The 24,561-nt window shown below is 35.8% G+C and overlaps 1 protein-coding gene across 6 annotated transcripts in view; it reads left to right on the top strand.

Moving 5' to 3' along the window:
* LOC128983669 (beta-mannosidase) overlaps nucleotides 1–24,561 on the top strand; it is a 254,706-nt gene that overhangs the window by 67,854 nt on the left and 162,291 nt on the right. For 5 of the 6 annotated variants that reach the window (XM_054403052.1, XM_054403051.1, XM_054403056.1 and 2 more), the window contains 2 exons: nucleotides 14,186–14,354; nucleotides 16,571–16,642. In XM_054403052.1, coding sequence (XP_054259027.1) covers nucleotides 14,186–14,354; nucleotides 16,571–16,642 — 241 coding nt within the window. The remainder of the gene's footprint in view (nucleotides 1–14,185; nucleotides 14,355–16,570; nucleotides 16,643–24,561) is intronic. The other variant, XM_054403053.1, reaches the window with a different exon arrangement.

Below are 24,561 nucleotides of genomic sequence, written 5' to 3'. Positions count from 1 at the left end.
ATAAACCAAGTTCTTAACGTAACCCCACAGGAAAAAATCCAGTGGTGTTATGTCTGGGCTTCTTGGAGGCCCTTTCGGTTTCCCGGCAAGATGGATGGGGAGAGCTGGCCCGATAGCGTGGCCTCCAAGAAGCCCAGACATAACACCACTGGTTTTTTTCCTGTGGGGTTACGTTAAGAACTTGGTTTATTCAGAAAAGATACGTGACATTGACCATCTTCGTCAAAGAATCGTAGCTGCAGTAGAATCAGTGACACCTGATATGTTAACTAACACTTGGAGAGAGATCGAATACCGGTTAGATATCTGTAGAGCTACAAATGGGTCACATTCGAGGTGTACTAATGTCAAAATAAACTTGAGTAAACCCTCTTTAATTTCATGTATTAGATATAAGAATATGTATTTTCTACAATAAACAATCGTTTATCAAAACTAGGGAGTTATTTTTCGGACACCCGGTATTTACTATTTGAATTTGGGTTGGCGTAAATATTACAATGGAAAAAAGCGAGAGAGCCTGGATAAATAAATATACACTATAAAGAAAACTGAATTAACACTGTGCTGCATTTCTTAGTAATCATTGAAAGAGCCGATTTGCAAACTATGGAAACATAGGAGAACACGGCCAAGGAGAAGAAATCGAAATTTTTTTTGAATTTATAATTGTTATTATGGACAACCTAATGCGGCTATGAGTAAGGCTATTTGTAGAAAACACTAAAAAATAAACGGTATCAGCATTCTGACACATACTTTCTCCCATAAGCTTGTCAACAACCTTTATCATGGGTAAGCGGTGAGAGTAAATATGATATTTTATAGATAAAAATCACAAAAGTTGCAATAACTTTTGAACCGTAATTGTTACAGCAATGGGTGTTTTACTATTTTTTTAGAATTATTAGGACCATAACATATTAATTTTTATCAAAACCAGCTTTTCTCAAAAAATCAATTTTTTTAGCGAATTTCCTATATAGGGAATAAGCAATTACCGTAGTACTCACAATAAGACCTGGACCCGGGACCGATATATTTTGTAGTTTTGAGGTCCCTAGAAGCCAAAAACACCATCCGTTCAAATTCATATATATATATATATATATATATAGAAATAATGTTTTTTTATATATTTTATATATATATATGTGTGTGTGTCCGTTAGTGTGATAACTCAAGTAAAAATCATCCGATTTTGATGAAATTTGGTGCAAACGTGTAAACCTACGTTTATTCAAACGAGTTCGTGAACCAGTATAATCGGACCATGGGAACAGGGGTTTATGGGGGATTTACGGGGTAAAAATGGGTTTTTCCCATTTTTTACCTTAAAAACAAAAGATTTTGCAATTTCTTATATAACTGTTTTGTAGAGCTTAAAAAAAGAAATAATTTAGTATATTGAAGCGCTGTTGTATGCGTGGCGGTCACAGAGAAAATTCAAAAATAGTGTAATTCAAAATTCCTATGTTATTTTTATGGAGAAAATGAAAACTGTTGTAGTTTTCTTGTTTATGGATATATGCTGATAAAATTTGGCAAATTTATTTATTTCATTCTATACTATTGACGGTTGGTCAAAAAACACTTTTTACCTTCCCCGTAGCAACAAACCTAAACACTCGTTAAATCTAATGTTATTTAAATTGGGAATAAATATGTCTTATTCATGGAAATATTTTAGTAATAATGTAATCAGGCAAGTTGAAATTCGCTTAGTCTGCAGGTTTGCTGTGGTGGAGGTATTGTTATTTTATTGTTTTTTTTTTTTTTTTTTATGGGAAAATAGCATAAGTTACATTAGCTCTTGAACCGTAATTTTTATGGAAATACAATTTGTACCATTTTGCTAGGATTTTAAAGGACTATAACATACTAAACTTTTTAGAAATCGTTCGTACCATTTTTGAGAAAATCAGATTTTTGCGTTATTTTACTGGGTTTTATGGGGAAATCCCCATTAAAAATCAATCTTTCAAGAAAGTGAAAAAAACTTTCAAAATTTTAATGATAAGTTAAATCAAAACCGGCTTTTATTCTAAAATCCTACGTATTTTTTGTTGTTATGCGGTTTTTATGGGAAAATAACATATTTACAATAACTTTTGAACCGTAATTTTTACAGTAATGGGAGTCGTACCATTTTGTTTAGAATTTAAAGGGCTACAACGGGATCACATCATTTGTCCGAGTTTTCAACTGTCTGAGTTTGTTAAAAATTACAAAATATTTGAAAAATCATTTGTCCGAGTTTTCAACTGTCCGAGTTTTGATAAATAACTAATAATATCTCGTTAAATCAACTGTCCGAGTTTTCATTTGTCCGAGTTTTTAAATTATTTAAAAAAATATCAAAATATCATTTGTCCGAGTTTTCAACTGTCCGAGTAGGGGCAACATCAAAATGTGACAATGCGCGCCGAGACTAGCGTGTCTAAAGCGCCTGTTCAGAAGTCGATGTGAACCCCTTCTGTGAAGGAGTCAGGCATTGTGCGAGCCGCGAGAGCCCCTCACGTCGAAATTAGAAAAATTATTTTATTTTTATATAAGACTAATTTTACAATTATTAATTATAAAATTAAACTCTCATCACCTAACACAACCAACCAAACTTGCTGATAATATAAAATACCCCCGCCATTATTATATTATCAGCAAGTTTGGTTGGTTGTGTTTGGTGATGACAGTTTAATTTTATAATTAAAAATTGTAAAATTAGTCTCATAATAAAAATAATATAATTTTTCTTAAGTTATAGTTTTATATGCAGTTTATATAGTTTTATATAGTTTTAAATGCATTAACAATTTGATATGACATTAGGCAATTTTACTTACCCACCGTGACAACACTATGTGCTTCGTATATTCGTTAACTTTCAAAGTAAGTTGAACAACAGAACTGGCAAATATTATTCATCTCACCAAGTAAATGTGTATCTGGATGGGTATCTGTTAGACCAGGTCTCTCTTTTTCTACTCTCCTCATACACACAAGATATCTTGTTATTAATTGTCTCCTCCTCCCGTGTTCAATAGAAATCTTCTTTGAACTTGAGGCATTTTCTGTTCTTCCAACAAAACTGATTAACTGTTTAACTTGGCCTTAACCTACTCAATATTACAAACATTGATATTTACTCCCAAAAAGCTGATGAGTCTCTTTTTATAAACAGCTGTTTTTGTTTTTAAATTTGTTCTATGTATTTCTTATGGGAAAAACCCGACCTTTGAGAGTGTCTCACGCCCTTATGAGTAGGAATTTTAAAATTCTAAAACCGTATTGCAAAACTACATATTGAGACAAATCTTTTGACCAGGGCCGATTTACCAAATAGGCACGTTAGGCACGTGCCTAGGGCGCGAGGCAATTGGCATTTTTGGGGGGCGCCAAATAATTGGAAAATAAAAAGAATTGGTGGTTGTATTTGCATGATCGCGGTAAACTTTTGATGATCCCACCCGGCCGTGTAGACATTGTAACTGTCTGTCAGATTGAGGCAAAATTTTGACTATTTTCCAAAGTCGTGTATACATAATTATTACCTTCCATGATCGCGGCAATATATGAACATATCCCGCGGTCGTGAGGAGATTATCATCGTCTCGCGGTAGTGGCAAAAGTCTGATCACCCCTTGCGGCCATGAAGACATCATTATATCGTCCCCCGCGGTCGTTTGTACATAGTAATCGCCTCCCGCGATTGCGGCAAAATAGTATTCATCTCCCACTCCCTTGGCCACGTAATTTATAGATCATCGTCTTCCGTGAATGAGGCAAAATTCTTATTTTTTCCCGTGGGCATGTGGAGATTATCATCGTCTTGCGCGATTGCGGCATTCTGATCATCCCTCGCGGCCATGTAGAAATCATTATTGTATCTCAAGTGGTCCTGTAGATATCGTTATCGTCTCCCTTGGCCGTGAAGACATCGTAATTATTGTTTCCGGTGGTTGCGGCCAAATTTTAATCATTGCCGAGTTCGTGTGGACATTATCATCGTCCCTCGCGGCTCTGTAGATATCAACATCGTCTTCTGAGATCGCGGAAATTCTGATAATCCCTCCCGGCTGTGTGTAGACATATTATCGTCTCCCGTGGTCACGAAAACATCACTGTTGTCATTTGCGATGGCGGTAAATTGAAAATTCCAGTTGGATATACAAAATCTACGCATAATTCCCGGTTAAAAAACCCAATCTTAGTTCTCAGATTCCCGGTTTTCCCCGTCAGTGGACACCCTGTATATATATTGCAAAGGGGCGCTACTATTTGTTGTGCCTAGGGCGCTGACAAGGTCAAAAACGGGCCTGCTTTTGACACCTCAAACGTTGAAATTGGTCCATAAATAAGGGAGGAGTTGCGTTAAAAAAAACTGCTTCACGTATTATATATATAGATAGATTTATATGAGAATTAAAATACGTTTTTTATAACAAAAATTTGTTATAACCTGTATAAAAGCACTTGGACAAGTAGTTTACAACAGTTAAACTGACACTATTACTTGACCGATCGATATAAATTCTCTACCAACCTAGGTAAAAAAATTGTCATCAGTCATTCAGGTTGCATCAACTGTCCTCGTGGACTGTGTGAAGGCGCTACAATAGGGCCGTATTCAGAACCAATGTGGCCTCCGGCCTAGGAGGATAAAACATTAATGTTAATCCTCACCTCATGGCCCCAGCGGGTCACACCAGAGAGGGGCCTCTATGCTGATTGAAATAAATGAACTTGACAATTTTTTAACAATTAAATCGGCAAACTAACCTTAAGTGGCTAGAGCACTAGCTAATAAAATTCCATTATTTCATTGATGCTAAAGAAGGATTTTCATTTAATTTCATTTCTTACTATTAGGAGGCTGCACTTTAGATTTGTTTAATTCGAGTCAGGTAAAAAATGTTACTTACCTGTGGGCCTCAGGCCAAATGAGATTGGTTCTAAATTGGTTTGCTTTGGAAACAGTTAGTTTTTATATCATTTTATATTCGAGCCAAGCAGTGCCTGGCCTACAAGCTTGAGAGATCAAGCAAAAAGTCAGAAAATCTATCTAGAGCCGATTTTCTCAGTACTCAATACAATAATGCCCAATTAAAAGTAAAAACTTTTATGTCCGCGAGGATCGAGTTCATGAAATTGAAAGATTAGCCCTACGCTTTTGCCGCGATCACGGTTATCGGGGAGAACATTTTCCCGCGGGTGACGATGACGATGTCTCCGCGGCCGCAGGAGATGTTCAATATTTTGCCGTGATTGCGGAAGACGATCATATTGTTTATTTTACCGCAAGAGATATATGTCGAATTTTGCCCCTATTGTGGAAAAAATAATATCCTCATCACCACTGGTCGCAGGAGATATTATAGATTGGGCCGTTAACGTGGGAGACGATGATGTCGTTATCCGATGATGTTACAGGTTTGGTTGCAATCTTTGTTAGACTATGATAATAAATGTTTCACCCATGACTACGGTAAGTATTCACGATTTTGCCGTGATCATGGAAGACGATGATGAAGCCTCGGTGCCTCGGGAGATGCTGTGCCAAGCTAAAGTGCAAGTTTAGGCGGTAATACATGTGATAATGTTTATAAAAATTATCGGGAGAGGGCTCAGCAAACAAACTTGCGGGGGGGGGGGGGGGGGGCTCAATCGCCGCCACTGCAACAGGGGGACACTATAGTATTGTTGATACTGCGTTCTTTAAACATTATAATCTTTATTCTATTTTACTAACCTCAGAGGGCATGTCCTTGTTTATACTTTTCACTTAATACTGAAAGTTAATTATTGGTCACATGTTAATATTGTACTAGTAAGTCCTACCATATTCTATTTGTCTATGGTCCTACCCAGGGGTGCCCATCCCCCCCAAAGCTCACGGTGCAGAATCCCCCTCAAATTCGTTGTTTAACCCATGCCGGCTGGGGGCTAACCCATAGTTATGTTTATAATGCGGGGAGGGAAGGGGTGCCCCCGACACTTCTTAAAATTTATGGGAATTTAAGCGTTTTAATCAAACTTTTAACCCAATTTAAATGGACAATTTTCCTTTAAAACTCTAGTAGCAAACTATTTGCTAGTTTAGTTTTAATTTAAATGAGTTGGATTTTTAACATGCACACAATTTGAATCAAAATTGGCCATGTAGTTTTTTTTCAATCCGATTTTCCATGAGTTAAAAGGTTTTAAAAGGGAAAATCACAAAAGTTGCAATAACTTTTAAACCATAATTTTTACGGCATAGAGGGTTCATACAATTTTTGTCATATTCAAAGAGTATATAACATGTTAATTTTTAATCAAAATCGTTCGGGCCAATTCTGAGAAAATTTTATTCATCCATTATTTTATAGGGTTTTATGGAAAATCACTATTAAAAATCCAAAATGAAAAAAAAACATCTGGAGAGACCATGGATTGGTACCGAAAATACCAAATTTCATCTAAATCGGACTCGGACCACAGGCGTGGTCTGTAGCTCTGTACCATACATACACACATACAGACAGACACACACATTACTTCGAAAACCACTTTTTTGGGATCAGGGTTTTTACATAAACAATTCTTTTACCATATTAAATTGTAGAGGAGAAAGTACTTGAAGTTATGTCAAAAAGTTTGAGATATTTTCTCAATTGCCCTTTAATCCACTTCTGAGTTTGGTCCTTTTTAAATAAGTGTAAAATATTCAGTCTCAAAAATATTACTAGGCTTAAACTTAATAGTATATTTCGTGCCTAGGGCCAAAATGAGGTTTTGCTGGTCCGAGGTAGTTTTTAAGTTTGATACGAGGTCAAGGACTGCAAAACCATTTCAGTTTGTGGTATGAACGCTATTATTCACCACCCTATACCCTATTACCACTAATTCACCTCAATGATAATGCACTGCACACTGATATTGTTGAGGATTTTATATAGTATTGCTTTGCTTAATGCTATATAATCAAATATCTTTTTAATGTATCTTTTTATATCAGCTGCTTGTGATTATTTTGTTGTTCTAATATGTTCACAGTTTGAAGTGTTAATGTTTTAATATCTTTCCTTTTTACATCAATTATTAATAAAGTATTTTATGTATTTTATTCCCTCATTTCATCAGGTTATGGGCCCAGAAGACGTTTTTGATATAATTCATTTTGAATATGTATAAAACTACATTAAAATGAAGAATTCTGGACTGATTGTGTTTGGTAAGATTTCTAGGCTTATGAACAATATTTTGTTACCTAATTTCTTGAACTGAATTTTTATGTTGTTTGACCTAAAATGGAAACTACACAAGAAAACACTAATACAACTCCTACTATTACACCTACTTCAAGTAATACAGGATTGTCTAGTATGACAAATATTATAATGGGAGGAAATAGTAATGTTGAACGTCTAGAGGGTGTTTCAAATTATAACAATTGGAAATTTTCAATGAAAATGGCATTAATAATTGATGGACTTTGGGATTGTGTATCTGTTGATACTGAAATCAAAGATAAAAACAGGGATCAAAAGGCTCTTGCAAAAATTTGTTTAAATGTTTTGCCTACTTGTTATCCTTATGTTAGGAATGCTAACACTGCTAAAGAAGCTTGGGATAATCTCCAGAATGCTTTTGAAAACAAAAGTTTGGTTAGAAGACTTAGTCTTTTAAGACGTTTACTTAGAACTAAATTGGAAGATTTTAGCACAATCGCAGAATATATAAATGGAACTTTGTCCTTAGTTCAACAGTTAGCAGACATAAATCACATTGTTGATGATGAAGAAGTTGCAATGTTACTTCTGGGTGGTTTACCTTCAGAATATGAACCGCTTATTATGGGTATTGAAGTTACTCAAGCAACTGTCTCAAGTGAGTTTGTTAAAACTCGTCTCTTACAAGAGGATTTTAGGAGGTCTGAAAATACTTCAACTGGAAGTGAATCAGCTTTGGCAACTAAACATTCTTATGTCAAGAAAATTGAGAAGTTGAAAGATTCAAAAGGTAAGTTTAGACCGCAGAAGAAAATTATTTGTCATCTTTGTAATCAACCTGGACATATTAAGCCTAACTGTCCTAATCTTGGCAATAATTCTCAGCACAGATCTAAGGCAAATTATGTTGGGAAACACAAAGAAAATGACAATCTGTTGCTTACAACTGTTTTCCATACTGAAAATATAAAATCTTATGAATCCAAAGTTGATCATAATGATTGGGTAATTGATTCAGGTTGTACAACTCATATGAGTAATCAAATGGTGAAAAATGGTAAGTTTGAAAAGAAGGAAGTTTTGGTGGCCAATAATGCAAAACTTACAAGTAATTGTGTTGGTGATATTGAACTTTATATAGAAAATTCTAATAAAGTTACTGTTAAGGATGTTTTATACATACCAGAACTTACTACTAATTTGTTGTCTGTAAATAAAATTAGAGAAAAAGGAAAAATAGTAGTTTTTGACAAAGATTCGTGCAGAATTTATTCAGAAAATAACTGTCGAATAGAGGGAAATAGTGACATTTCTGCTGTGAATGACGGTGGTGTATATAAACTAAATTTAATTGAGCCAACAGAGTTGAATGGTCACTCTAAATTCAAAGAATATAATTCATCAGCTGCTCTTACAGTTGCAACCAAAGGTACGTGGCACCGTAGATTAGGTCATCTAAGTCATAAAGGAATGGATTTACTAAGAAATGGTTTAGTTAATGGAGTAAATTATTCAAAATCAGAAAAGGAGAATACTTGTACCGCATGTATTGAAGGTAAGATAACAAGAAAATCTTTTCCTAAAGGTCAAAGTATCAGAGCTACTTCATTACTTGAGCTAATTCATTCAGACTTATGTGGACCAATGTCAGTTAAAAGTTGGGGTGGATCTCTTTATCTTTTAACATTCACCGATGATCTCTCAAGAAAAACTTTTGGTTATTTACTTAAACACAAAAATGAGGTTTTAAGTAAGTTCAAAGACTTCAAAATGGAAGTAGAAAATCAAACTGGCTTTAAAATTAAGCGCTTGAGAACTGATAATGGCAAGGGTGAGTATGTTAACAAACAATTTGCAGATTTTCTACGTTTAAATGGCATTGTTCATGAGACCACTATACCCCACACTCCAGAGCAAAATGGTGTAAGTGAACATGTTAACCGAACACTAGTTGAAAAGACAAGATGTTTACTTCAAGATTCAGGTTTAGGAAAACGATATTGGGGAGAAGCTATAAACACAGCTATCTATTTGAAGAATCGTAGTCCTACAGCAGCTTTAAAGAATGCAACACCAGAGGAAGTTTGGACTGGTTCAAAGGTTGATCTAAGTCACTTACGGGTTTTTGGCTGTAAAGCTTATGTTCATATTCCCAAATGTTACGGAAAGAAACTTGACACAAAAGCAAAGCCTTGTATTATGGTTGGGTATTGTGAACATTCCAAAGGCTACAGACTAATTGATCCTAAGAAACCTTATTCTATTATAAAAGCATGTGATGTAATTTTTGTAGAAGACCAATGTCATTCCTCTGATGTGAAAGATGACCTGAAAAATGAAAGTCGACAAGTTGAATACACTGTTATAAACAGTAGCACAACTGAACTTGTGGAGGAACCAAACAATGATATAACATCTGTTGACAACGAAGAAAATCTTGTTCATTCTAACAGTGAAAGTGAACAGGAAGTTTCAGAAAATGAAAATTCTTATCTAGACAATTCACATGATGAAAATGAACAGCTAGTTTTGGAAGAAGGGAATTCTTTGATTGATGATAAAAGACCTGAACGTGATTGCAGAAAACCATTATGGATGAACGATTTCGTTTCATATCAAGCTGTCGATGTTTTTGATGAACCGCAAAATTTCAATGAGGCAATTAAAAGTAATTTCAAAGAAGAATGGATGAATGCCATGGATGAAGAGTATAATTCTCTGATTAAGAACAATGTTTGGGAGTTGGTTGATCGTCCTAAGACTGAAAATGTGGTTAAATGCAAGTGGGTTTATAAAGTTAAGAAAAATGCTGATGGTGATCTTGAGAAGTTCAAAGCACGCCTTGTTGCCAAAGGTTTTAGCCAAGAATATGGTGTTGATTTTACAGAGACTTTCTCTCCTGTTGTGCGGTATTCAACGATTAGATTATTGTTTTCTATTGGAAATGAACTTAACATGGATATTGATCATATTGATATAACTACAGCATTTTTGAATGGTTCTTTAGAAGAAACTATCTACATGGAACAACCTACTGGTTTTGAAAAGGGAGAAAATAAAGTTTGTCTCTTAAAAAAGAGTATTTATGGACTGAAACAGGCAAGTAGATCTTGGAATAAAACTGTTCATGAATTTTTGACGAAGTTAAACTACAAACAATCTAAATGTGAACAGTGTGTTTACATGAAGAAACAGAAAAGTGGTTTAACAATTCTAGCTTTGTATGTGGATGATTTTTTTATTTTCACTAATGATAAAGTTGAAAAACGAAATCTAATAACAGCTCTTCAAAAAACTTTTGAAACTAAAGTTCTAGGACCTGTTACCAACTGTCTAGGTATGAAAGTGACTCAAAACCGTAAAGAGAGAACCATATCACTCTCACAAAGTAGCTATGTGACAAATCTTTTGCAGCGTTTTAACATGACAGAAGCAAAACCTGCATCTACACCAATGGCAGTTAACTTGAAGCTTGAAAAGGTTTCTAATGAAGAGAAATCCAATTATCCTTATCAACAGCTGATTGGTGGACTTCTATATCTTTCAGTGTGTACAAGGCCTGATATATCGTATGCTACAAACTATTTAAGTCAGTTCAACACATGTCATGATAAAAGTCATTGGATTGCAGCAAAGCGAGTACTGAGATATCTAGTTGGGACTAGAAAATATGCACTTACATTCAAATCTACCAATAACTTCAATTTGGAAGCATATGTTGACGCAGATTGGGCTGGAAACACAATTGATAGAAGATCGACAACTGGTTTTGTCTTGAAAGCTGGAGGATGTGCAGTTTCTTGGGAATCAAGGAAACAACGTACTGTTGCTTTATCCAGTACGGAAGCGGAATATTTAGCAATGAGTGATGTAACTAAAGAGGTGTGTTTTATGAAAAACTTCTTAAGTGACATAAGTGACATGCTCTACACTGTTGTACTGTATAATGACAATCAAAGTGCTCAGAAGTTTATTCAAAACACTCAAGCTCATAATCGCACGAAGCATATTGATGTTAGACATCACTTCATAAGAGAAGCTGTACAAAAGAAGTTAATTGAAATTAAGTATTTGCCAACTGAAAATATGACGGCTGATATTTTAACCAAACCTTTGTCACGTGAAAAATGTAATCACTTTGTGACGGACTTGGGACTTAAAGACTCAGATTAAATAAAAAAAAAGATGTTTGATTAAGGGGGAATGTTGAGGATTTTATATAGTATTGCTTTGCTTAATGCTATATAATCAAATATCTTTTTAATGTATCTTTTTATATCAGCTGCTTGTGATTATTTTGTTGTTCTAATATGTTCACAGTTTGAAGTGTTAATGTTTTAATATCTTTCCTTTTTACATCAATTATTAATAAAGTATTTTATGTATTTTATTCCCTCATTTCATCAGATATAGTCAACACAACTACAACTTTAAGGTCATGTGGATAAATAATTTGAGGAATCAGCAAAAATAATAATAAATAGTTGCTAGGCAGCGGTGACAATAAAACAACTCTATTGCAATGCTATGGATACTGATAGCGGGCAGCTGATTTTGCGGCCCTAGGGATGTAAAAACCTGCTCGATCCCCGAATGACGATGGCAGCTGGCATGGCCTGCAAAACGTAACTTTCAGCCACCAATTAATGTACCTATATGTAAAACAGCTAAAAACATCATAGTGTGGTAAAATAGTATATTACGTTACTAGTCCTGAATCCCGTGCGAGACGAAGTCGAGTAGGGCCTAGTGGTTTTTTTTTTATACGAGTCCGGCCAACACATTTTGGACGAGTGGCGTACGATAGTTAACGCCATACTACTAAATCCGTTCAAATCCCTATATTACCACCAACTAAAGGACTAAAAATCACTAGTCTATAACCACTCATTGCCACCCAAATACAGTATAATCAGCTGATTGGTGTCCGGCAAAACTCATTACAGTACAGTAGTACTGTATGAAACCCCATTTGATTAAGGACAAACAGCTGTTTTCTGGACTAAATCCTTGCATGGGAAGTTCTTCAAAATAGTGTAGTGTGGCGTAAAAAAATAATTATATATATATATTCTAAGACTAGTACAATTTGTTTGAAGCTCTTTCTAGATTCATGAAAAGACAATAACAAATACAATTTAATTAGTCCAGAATCATGTGTTTCAGTTCTTGAAGTTAACGTAAACACATAGCCTATCAAAAACCTTAAAAATTAAATTGTCACAGTACTGTATGTCAATTTCTTCCAATGAATAAATGACCCAGGCATAATTATTTGGGCCCGAGCCAAAATATTATCACAAGCTTTCATGTTGTTGTTCATGTTGTAAAAATAGCAAAATGATTATCATTATCATAATACTGGTTTTTTATGAATCAAGAATATATTATAACATCATGTCAAACATGATACGAGTCAGAAAGTGGAAATCCACATAAAAGTATCTATATATTTTATAGCAATTATAAAATGATTTATTAATCAAGATAAAATGTCAAACGGGATTTTGATTGCATAATTACCCCAGTAATAAATTAAGGGGGTCGTAAAAATTATCTGATTAATCTTTTATGTGCTTTTAACCAACCACTAGCTTGAATCCCCCCAAAATCATAAAATCCCCCCAAATAAATTTCTGATGTCGCATTTTGCGACATCAAACCCCCCTGTGGGCACCCCTGGTCCTACCTACCCCCTTTTTCAAATCTTAGCTCATATGTTTAATCTTTAATAAAACTAGGTAAGGCCCTCAATAAAATAGTCTTAAAACATAACTTAGCTTTTGAGACATCAGTAAGTAGTAGCATTGAGTATACACTAATACCTTTGACATACCTTTGATTAATACAACTGTATGTATCCAATAGTCAATGCTAATACTCAATGGTTGTAGTGGCCTGTATGAAACTATCTGTAAGCTATAGGCTAGTGAATCAGGGGTACTATATAAAGTCCATTAATTTCACATCATAATCTAGTCATTGTTTAGAAAAAAAAACAAGACCTTAAATAGTATAGGTCTACTTCGGAAAATTAAAGAAGACTGAAAGTCTGATTGCCACAAAAGTAGTTTATTATAGACAAAGTAAATAAAACTGTTACAAAAGATAAAAAGTGAAACTTTGTGGTAATATTGGCATGACTAATAGACGTATACATGATACCGGTAGTGATTTGTTTTCCAGCCACATTCTTAACCTACTTTAGTAAAGTGTTAAATGTCTAGGTTTACGCCTAGCCGGCCTAGCAAATACTTCAACACATTCTTCAAGTTTTATGTTGTTGGGGGTCTCTTTTTCTATAGCCAGTATGGCTAAATTTGATAAACGGTGTTGGAGCTTTGAGTTCCTTAAATAGTTTTGGTCCGTTTTAAGACACTGAAAGTCCGTTCAGCGGTTGCAGTAGACACTGAGACAGTCAAAAACAATTGCAGATGCTAAAAGAGATTAGGAAAAATTAATTGATTGTGAACGTTTTGTACTTAAATTGTCGTACCAAATTTGACACAAGCTCATTCGGTTGGTCTGATTTAGGGTTTTTTCTGGAAAACACATCAATTTCAGAGGCTAAAGTGTCACTCACAGCAGAGCATGCTTCTTTGATACGAGAGTCACAAGCTGTTTTCTTCATAGAAGAAGCCAGGAAAGGTTCCATATTTAAAAAAATAGGCCTATGTTATAGTTTAATAAATATTCCCTAGGAAAGTGGGGAATATTAATGGCCCCTCCTGGCCCCCCCTAAACGCCGCCTCTGATAAAAACATTAAGTTTTCTTAAATACTTTTTGCAGATTTAGTAAGAAAAATCATTTCAATTATTTGTTAAGAATTTTGTCAGCAAACTCTTTTTGCTTGCCTAGCTGTTAAGTTGTTAAGTAATATAACAAAATCTCAGTTTTCAACATAGTTAATTTTTGAAAATGTTATAGCTATAGAGGTTTTAGGTAAGTAATAACTAATAAATACACTGAACAGGAAAGATGTAGTGTTGAGAGGGTACAATGCAGCCAATGCCAGACATGTGGTGGTGGAGACCAAACCAGAGAAGGTGGACTGGAAAGTGTCAGTGACATTGTATCTGGACGTAGACCTGCCAGTATCCGGCACTATCACAGCCACCTTGATGCTCAACACCACCAATAACGTGAGTTTACCGGGACTGAACAGACTTGACAATAGTTGAAGTGAGAATCAAATTAAGAAGTTTGTTATGTGCAGCAACTAGACAGGAAGTAAAATTTGACAGCCGAAAACCTGAGAAACAATGTAATCTAATCCCTGAATTCCTTTTTTAAGTCAATTTCCCATATAGGGAATAAGATATTACCGTAGGTCTCATGGTAAAACCTGGACCCGGGACTGATTTACTGTTTTGTTAGGATGTCCCCAAATGCCAAAAGCACAATCTACTTGACATCTGACAGCATGGCATACTAATAACCTAAATATTTAAGAAATTCTCATTATCAAATATTAACCCACCCCCCTTTAAAAAATAATTCAACCACTCCCCACAACACTCCTTAGATCTTAAACCACTTTCGTTGTGCTTAGGAATTGAAAAATCTTTCATAGTTAATACTTCTTGGTCATAACCAAGGAATACTTACGAAAGGTATACTAAATTCAACCCCCCCCCCCAAATTGAACCCCCAACATTTCTGTATAAAACACTTCAGGTGCATTGGACTAAATTATTATAGACAGGCAAAATACTTGACATGTAGCAAAGTGTGTAGTGCGTGGTGTAATCAGATTTCTGTATTGGTATTGTATTTCTGTATTGTTCAATACAATTATTGAATGATTGATAGGTAATACCATAGACATACTCCCTTGGTAAATTTCCCACCCTTATGGAACAGTTGAAGCCAATTTTATCGTTAGTTCTGACCGGTTTTCTGTAGATGTCGTGTTTTGTTTACAAATTGTTTCTTGTTATTATTTCATTAATTTAAAACCTCATTTAACCAAATAAAATTATCTAATCATAATAAGCAATAACTCGTCCACTATCTATATAACCAAACAGTGAGACACAAATAATGAGAAACTAACCCTAAAATAATAGAGACAAATTGTAAACAAAACACGACATCTAAAGAAAACCGGACAGAACTAACAATAAATTTGGCTTCAGCTGTTCCACAAGGATGGGAAATCTACTAAGTAACTATGTTTTATCTATGGTAATACATTCGAATAATGAACCCAAATTTTTCGGACCCACTCGTCTCACGGGTCTCTCTGCTCGCCGTTTCCCGCTCACCGGCTCGCGGGCCCCCTCAGCTCCCGGGCCCCCCCGCACTGCGGGCCCTTCTGTTACGCCATTGATTAAACTTGATTAAACTTGACTAAGCTATTAACATTTTACTCAAAAGCACACTTTATTTGGTACCCTCCCAGTAGCAGTAAACTTAGGTAAGTTACTTGGTAAACTTAATTTAACCTATTCAAATATGGAATAAATCTTAACGTTTAAGGAAATTTGTTGCCAAGATCAACAATAGTATACTCTAAGTCTGATATGGGAATTGATTATTTTCCCCATTTAAATGACAGGTTTAATGTATTTTTAAGTAAAAATCAAATCAGGCAGATGGGAATTGGCTTAGTCTGCAGGTTTGATGCACTACTTCCACTGTTGCCCCCACTTATCTGACATCCTTGGATACACTACCCCACCATCTCTTCCTGGGTATTTCTTAATGGTTGTCCATTCTGGCTTTCCTATGCTTGCTCCTTTTAATAGTGAACCCCGTTCTCTCCGTAGTGCATGTCCTGCCAAGGCCCCACTAGAAAAACAGGCCATGCCGCAAGATTCATGACATCACACTTGTGGATAGATTCACTGCCATATCCCATATGTTTTAGGTAAAAAGCTGTCTGTTGATGTCTGGTAACTAAAGTAAAACCATCCACCTCTGTGACGTAGTGTTGCGCTGCCCGCACTGCAGCATGACCTGTTTTTGTATTGGGGCCTTGGTCCTGCCCACCGTCGTATTCTCCTTGCTTTCACTACATGTGTGCTACTACATCATAATCATATTATACATATTCCTTATCTCCCTATTATGCCTTTTTCTTCGTTCTCCTTTTTTTGTATTGGGCCATATGTCATTCTTAAAGTTTTGTTTTCAAAAACAATTATTTTGTGCTCTTCTTTTTTGTTCAAAATCCAAGTTTCAGCTCCATATTATGTTAATACTGGTCGAATTACAGTATGCTATATTTTGATTTTGTTCAATACTGTAGATCATTGCTACAAAAATTATCTGTGAGTTCCCTTCAAATAGATTTACTGTGTTACCATGACTAATTTAATATCATAGAAATCCACTGAAATGTTTATATTTCCAGGTGACGAGTGAGCTGCCAGTTACAATTTCCCCTGAGAAGAATAATCCATCACTAGTTTTTTCTGTTCCCAAGGTTTGTATTTGACATCAAACACTTTTTTCTTCTTACTGCAGCAAAAACGGCTGTTTTAATAGGTTCCTTGTTGGAGTGGATTTTAGGAGTTCTTTTACTTCATAGAGTGAAAAAATCACATAAGAGTCGAGGACATAAGCTGTATATTTTTATAATTTAATACCTGTTGAAGAAGAAAATAGTCCTGACTTACAAATATACCTACTATTGTACTGTTGTAAAAATTTATTTGTGTTTATCATTATGTTATTGTATGTTTCAATAAGAATTCCATTAATATATATTTTTTTTTAAAGAGGTTGGCGGCCTCTTTTAACCTTGCATTTGCCCGTCCACATAGACTACAGATCTGTGCGTGGAACGTATCCAGCAAAGCAAGGGGTGAGCCGGTACAGTACAAAGGTGAACTGTACTGATAAAAGTTTGTGGCAGTGACCAGGATCCGAACCCATGACACTACTGCCTCGGGCCCGAAGTCCGCGACGCTACCGACTGAGCCACCGACTCACAAATATATGACTTTATTATTGTGTTGGTAGAGTAAAAAATATTGCATCTAAATAATACTAACAGCTATTTGTATGCAATGTCAAAACAAGAAAGAAACCACTTAGGCCGGGCCTATGCTGAGACACATGTAACACAACCCACACAAGCCAAGTTTCGCAGCGCAAGCCACACAGCATACGAATGACTAGCGAATGTTGGGGCGTAACACATGCACCACGCAGTCACCAAGATCGAGGGTAGTAGCAATCTACTCTGATTTTTGCGTATTGCCTTCGATTATTTCACAAATTTGTAATATTTCATGTCATTTCATTCATTATTTAGTATTAAGTTTCTTAAAATGTTAACTTTTGTTCATACACCTTTGTTAATAATCACTCCTCAGAAAGGCTGGCCTAATATTCATTTTCCTAATTTATATAATTTCATTAATATGTTCAATAATCATTAATAATATTCATTCCATAGCCTATATATATTTGATTTTTTTTACAAAGCCCACAACTTAATTATTTATTAAATATGTAAGGGAATTGCAATACATCGAAATTTCTTATAATATCATTTCAAAATTAGTCCTTAAGGAATCAAAATTTAATAAGCAGTGAAAGTGATCCCATGTGTTCAACAATAAATGATGTGAACAGTGAGTGTTATATATATCCAAGTGGTTTTGATGTTAATAAATCTAAACTTAAAATGTTTAACTGTGTTTTTATTAAAGAAAACCTAAAAACATAACAGTGAGATTGGAAGAGAAGGAAGCCATTGAGAAGTTGAAACTGTTAGTTAGAAGAAGGAGTCCAAATTTTATCTAAATCAAATTCATTAATATCATCAAGAAAACCAGTTTATATCAAGTTATATCACAGTAGCCTAAACCTCAAGAGGACTCAACTCCATCATTGTTATCTTAAAAATTAAGTATAAACTTTCTTTTAAACTCTTTTAAATTCAGTGCTAATTGGACTTACCTTTTGGACAACATCAAAATTAGATTTTTCATTGTTGGGATTTACACCTTAATTAGGCCTATTTGGACACTATTAAATTTATTAATTCTTAGCATTCAAGCCAGCACGACACCCTCCCCTGAGATATATCACATCTAAATTATTTGAACCTTTAAGTTATTATTCAAATTTATCTTTTATTTCATTTTAATTTCAACCCCAACATTTATAGAATAGGCCTAGCCTAAATTAATATTGTGAGGTGAGTTTACAAATTGTATACAAGAGGTTAAGTTGTATACAACTTACAGAATACCTTTATTCTGTCCAAGTAATCCTATAAGTCATCATTAGGGCGACCGGTTTCGATGCCTATGGCATCATTGTCAAGCTGAACATAAAATGTATTACTTGTATATGTGTTGCGTGTTTTTTAAGACTCATGACTATCTCCTAGGATTGATTTTTCGTTCAGCTTGACAATGATGCTACACAGGCATCGAAACCAGTCGCCCTAATGATGACTTAAAAGATTACTTGGACAGAATAAGGGTAACTTAACCTCTTGTATACAAATAATCTGAGTTCGATATGGAAATTGATTATTTTCCCTATTTAAATGATTATAACTTAATAAAGTTTAACATATTTTCAAATGAAATTTTAATAGCTAATTGTGAAATAAATAGCATAATATTGCCAAATTTAATCAATATATATCCATAAACAAGCTAACAACTGTAGTTAATTTTTCTCCGTATAAATAAAATATGAGCTTTAAATTTTCATTTTTTTCCTCCGTAATAAAGAACCTTACTATTTAAACCTTCTGTATTCTCTTTGGGTTAACACGTTGAATGCTGAATGATAAGGGCATACGGTCTCCTGTGGCTAAGTTCCTATGGTGTTTAAATTCTAAATTAACCATATTCTAAACTCATGCGCGCGGTACATACGTGAAAAAGGTAGAGATCTAAACAGGTGTGGTGCTCACAATAACAACTACCTTCGTTAATGGCTACACTTTCAGTAACCTAATGTATTTCAGATCATATGTACGCCGACTATCGTAGGTGCGAGCCCTGTGGCAACAGAGGTGGTGCCAACTTAGTCAGCGTTAGTATTTAAGCTCTAAAATTGGTTTTAGGAAAATTGCAAAACTTAATGTAAGGTCAAAAAATGGGAAAAATATATATTTTTTTTTTAACCCTCCCAGTGTTACTTGACGAAAATTCGACAAGCAGCACACTTTGTGTAGTGTTACTTGTCGATTTTTCGACACGCAGACATCGTTTACGGCGAAGGCTCTATGACTGACTGAATCGGATTGAACTGGATCGAGTTAGGTATCGTTCTTTCCGTAATATTCTAAGCTTTCTCCAGAGGTCTGTGTCTAAGCGCTATTCATTTTAGTTCCGAAAATATTGTAGCAGACAGCTGACGTGCGTGTATTTGTAAACAGCTAGGTTCCCCCGGACCGATGACTGATGTGTTTTATTACGTTTATCATTGTTTTAGTGTTAAAAATCAAAAGTAGTGATATACGTGGTGCATTATAAGAAGATTTAAGTGGTTTTGAAGTGCTGGTTGATGATCCTGAAGAAGTAGGTAGTGATATTGATGTAAATTATCAGCCAGATTCCTAGCTATGGTTAGGCTATGCATTCTTAGCTAAACGCTATGTACTGAAATCAGTTTTTTGCCCATAACTTATTTATTTGCAAATCTACTTCCTTATATTATTATATATTTGTAATCCTCATAAAATTTAGAACAAAGTGGCTATTTTCAAATATTTATAGACCTATAATTTATACAATTTCATTGAGCGCGAACTTATTTTTTTTTTTGAAAATTTTTGAAATTATATTTTTTTTACCTAACAATTTTTTTTTTTTTGAAAAAATGTTCCTTATGTTTTATATATAATATTGAAGCCCATGATTTTCCAAACAAAATGGTATATAGAACATTAGAATTAACATTGTTTTAAGCTTCTCAGATCCGTTTTAATAAAACCTTGCAAATGCGCCAAAAATAGGTGGACATTAAGGCCTAAACTATGGACACTTGAGGGTTAATTTTAAAGCTAATATAAGCCAATAGGTAGTCCAATCATAACAATTTGCATCCTCAAGGTTGAAACTGTACAGCACAGATAATTTGAGTACAAACTCAATCAACCGCTTGTTTGTTGCCATCTTGCACACTAGTTAAAGTCATAGTCAAAGTCCTTTATTAAGCCAGATTAACAATACATTTATTATGAAATTAACTAACTACTAAATACATTATATACAAATTGTTTTTGGGTTGTGACACACAACCCCTTGTGATGTTTAATAAAGTTAAAGACTACCAGCAAATTCCCGGACGCTGTAGCAGACCTTATTTATCAACATGGACTCAACATGGACTTAATACATTTCCTGAATTTTCCGATGTCCTGTTCGGCTTTCAAAGGGAGAGGGAGGTCATTAAAACGTTTTACTGCATTGAAGTGGAAGTTTTCTAAAAGAAAGTGGTTGAGTGTCGTGGTAGGCCTACTGAAAGATTGAAATTGTTGCGGAGAGGATTACTATGGATACTTGGAGTCTATATGATGATTGGTTTTTCTTGATAAATGATAATGTTTCTAAAACGTAAATGGAGGGGAAAGTTAGAACTTTATGTGATCTGAAGACATCTTTGCTTGATTGACGACGGTGAAGGGAAAAAACAGTTTGGAGAGCTTTTTTTTGAAGCTTGAATATGAACTGAGTCCTTTGGCTTTCACACCCCCAGACAGGTACAGCATATGTCAGATAAGGATAAACAAGTCCATATTAGGCTGTCAAGAGGACCTCAGACGAAACCGTATGTTTAAGTGTGCAGAGCATGAAAATCCCTACGGATATCTTGTTTGAAACGTGATCGATATGCTTGTGAAATTTGAGGTTCTCGTCAAGAATTAAACCAAGGAACTTTACATCTGGTGAGAGGCAAATAGTGGTATCATCAAGAAGAACGTGTATGTCAGTGTCAGTGGATGTGCGATGCTGAGAAATGCTAAATTGAAGGAGTGTGGTTTTTTGGCATTCAAGATTAGTTGATTATCCTCATCCTCACACCACTGAACCAGGCAGTTGGATTCAAGAAATAAGGTCTGTTCTAAGGCCTGCATACTGGGATTTGAAATGGTGATAGAAGTGTCATAAGCAAATAGACATATTGTAAGCGCACGACTTGTTTGCGCGTGGCCCCTCCACCGCCTCCGTGGCCAGGAGGGGCCCCCCACCACAGCCCGGTGCTTGGTTATCTGCTACTAGTTGCCCTAAAAATGTTGTCTATACTACTTCAACTCCCAGCGGATGCGTAAACCCAAGGCGTAAACCAACACAAGGTGCCTATTGGTCTTATAATTTCCCTCGTTTCACTGTGAATGGTTTGCCCTTTTTACCATTATTGGCATGATATTAATCTAAGTTATCCTAACACTTTTTTAACCCACGCCTTAAAATCTCTCATTAATTACTCAACCGCACTACTCGATTCCACAACATAGTCCAATAAACTGACAGTCGATAGAACACGATAGAGTACAACACTCTTCCTAAGTAATAAAATAAGATAATAATAAGGTTTAATAAAATATTGTCATAAAATAGAATTCGTTTTATCAACAAAGCTGCGCGCGCACTACGGCGGCACGGCACGGACGGGCGGGCGGCACGGCAATTTTTAAAAGTTAATAACATTGAATGTCATATGAGTGCGCCCACTACGGCGGTACGGCCGGCAACGGACGTTCGGCAGCTTCCGCTGTTTGTTAAAAAGTCCGGGAGACAGAACTCCAGGACATTTCCGAGCTGCCGTGACGCCCGTACCGCCCGTACCGACCGGGAGCACTGCACACCGACCGGGCGGGCGGCACGGGACATCCGCCATTCTCAACTGATCTCTGTCAAAGTAGCAGTGTTTTCGTGTGTTGTAAACATAGATGTTAGTAAGTTGATTTTTTCTCGTTGAGAAATACCCGAAACTGTACAACATGCGACATCCGGAATAGTTTAATAACGTCCGGTGTGACAATATATGGGCAGAAATGTGATCTATTATGAAACAATCAGGTAAGTTTTACACATAATCCTTCTACAAGATCAGGAAACAAGGTGTGGAACTCTCCAAAACTTTTCCTCTTTATGTGGTGTATCTAAAATCTTTGCTTGCACCTTCTTGTCTCCTCTTCCTCTGCTAAAATTAAACATACTATCACCACTTTATCTACATCCATCTTTACTCACAATTTTTAGCTCGCAGACTGTCAACTGTCCTAAATTGCGGATGTGCGGATGTCCCGTCCCGTCCGTCCGTGCCGTGCCGCCGTAGTGCGCGCGTAGCTTTAGAGATATCAAATAAATAACTACAATCCATTAAACATTTTACAGGTTGTTCGGAAAAACCGTCCGATATTATAACGTGTTATTTAATATAGGCCTACATGATAAGAAAATAAGCTAAAAGTTTCCATAATTATATGTACTAAACCTTATGGTTTTCTGTTTATAGGTATATATGTTTGTGTTTTTACATAAAATACTACAACTTAAGATATCACCTATAAACTCAATTAATGGTTTACATCTAATAAATCAAACTTTACAATTAAATTGGAATATACTAAGATTTTACCGTTTGGTGTAGGCTTACATTTTACATAGTTATATGAAAATTAATTACTCTACTACAGAACAAAAACAATACTATAGAACCTCAGTAATTGCATTATAATGTATTTGAATTATATTCTAATTTACATTTAAAAAAATGTAAGCAAAAAAGGAAATCAACGCGAACAGCGCTGGTTGAATGTTTTTAGAAAGCGTAGTCAGACCAATGCCACGGAAACTTTGGCTGCGTGGTGGGAGATTGCTACCGCCCTCCCCCCGCACATCCGGCTCGCAAACAAGTCGTGCGCTTACAATAAGTTTGCAAGATTCAAGCTGGATAGAATTTTTTATGAAGATGAGGAAGAGAATCGGACCCAAGACGGAACCCTGGGGCACACCTCTCCTGACTGGGGCTTCTGAAGAGGAATGGTTCTGCAAGTAGCCACTTTTATTTACAGCTGGTATCGTAACAAACTGTCGCCTGTCTTTCAGGTACGAAGAAAACCAGGCATGAGCTACTCCTCTAATGCCCAGATCATTAATTTTGCTCAATAGTTTGTCATGGTTCACGAGGTTGTTGGCACTACTGGTGCGGTTTGAACAACACGTCCGTTGAATCTGCTCCCGATTTTTACCACTTTATTGCTATTTATATTTAAATATGTTAAAATACTGATTTTATAAGAGATTTGCCACACACAAGCACTGTGTGTGGCAAATCTCTTATAAAATCAGTATTTTAACCTATTTGGTTCGTGATTACTTAGCTATAACGTTGATTGTTAGTGCTTAAAACTGGTTAACTCGAACATTGATAACAGCGGGTCCGACCACGTGTATCAGTCCACGCTCACCCGTGTTCGAAGGTTATTCTCAGATCTCGATCAGTGTTGTGTCGTGTTCAGTGGCTTTACTAACGGTTTGTGCATCCTAGTCAGATTCGTATGTCGAAGACAATTGAACAGTTTTTCACGCCAGCGTCGAGAAACCCTAAACGTCAACTTGGTTCGAGCTCCCCAGGTGATCTTAACCTACAATCGGACGACATGGAAAACGAGTTAGTTGGACAGCTCTCAGTTGCAGGTTTGAGTAAATTATTGGGAGAAAAACTTGCTAATTTAGCAACAAAAAGTGACTTGAGTGTACTTTCAACTCAAATTAATCTGCTGAAAGAAGAAAACGTTAGTTTGCGTGAGGAGGTTATGTCTCTGAGATTGAGTGAGAAAAAATCATGGACAAACTCACTGATCTAGAATCAAGGTCCCGTAGGAATAATCTGATTTTTAAAGGCTTAACATTTTCTCCTCAAACCAAGGACTTTAGGCAGTTAATTGTTCAATTCTGCAATGATAAGTTTGGAATGCGTAATACGTTATGGGTTAACCGCGCTCATCCACTAGGGAAGGACAGAAACCTAATAATCGCACACTTTCCCGATGATCATGATATACAATATATAATGGCGAGGGTGAGGGATCTTAAGGGCACGGGTGTTAGTGTATTTCGCGATTTCCCGCTAGACGTGCGATACAAACGTGCGAGACTAGCCGCAGTGCGGGATGAACTAGAACGCGTTGGTGGAAAGACTAAAATTCCAATGATTTTCGACCACATCATCGTGAAGAACTGCAGGTTCACATGGGACCAAGATCGACTAATGGTTGGAGACGAGGACGGAGCGGAGAAGTTAAGCAAGATGTTTAAACATGACTTCAGAGGATTTATAGAGAAGCTTAAGCAAGATGGTCCTACGAAAGCAAAGCCTCAACAAGCTCCTGATATTCCATCCAGAGAGTCAACAGCAGCA

The sequence above is a fragment of the Macrosteles quadrilineatus genome, unplaced genomic scaffold (assembly GCF_028750875.1).
Source record: "Macrosteles quadrilineatus isolate MER2022 unplaced genomic scaffold, UCM_ALF_1.0 Scaffold_1__1_contigs__length_201487025, whole genome shotgun sequence".
NCBI classification, from domain to species: Eukaryota; Metazoa; Arthropoda; class Insecta; order Hemiptera; family Cicadellidae; genus Macrosteles; species Macrosteles quadrilineatus.
The sequence above is the reverse complement of the archived record's forward strand: the minus strand, read 5'-3'. Positions and strand labels throughout refer to the sequence as shown.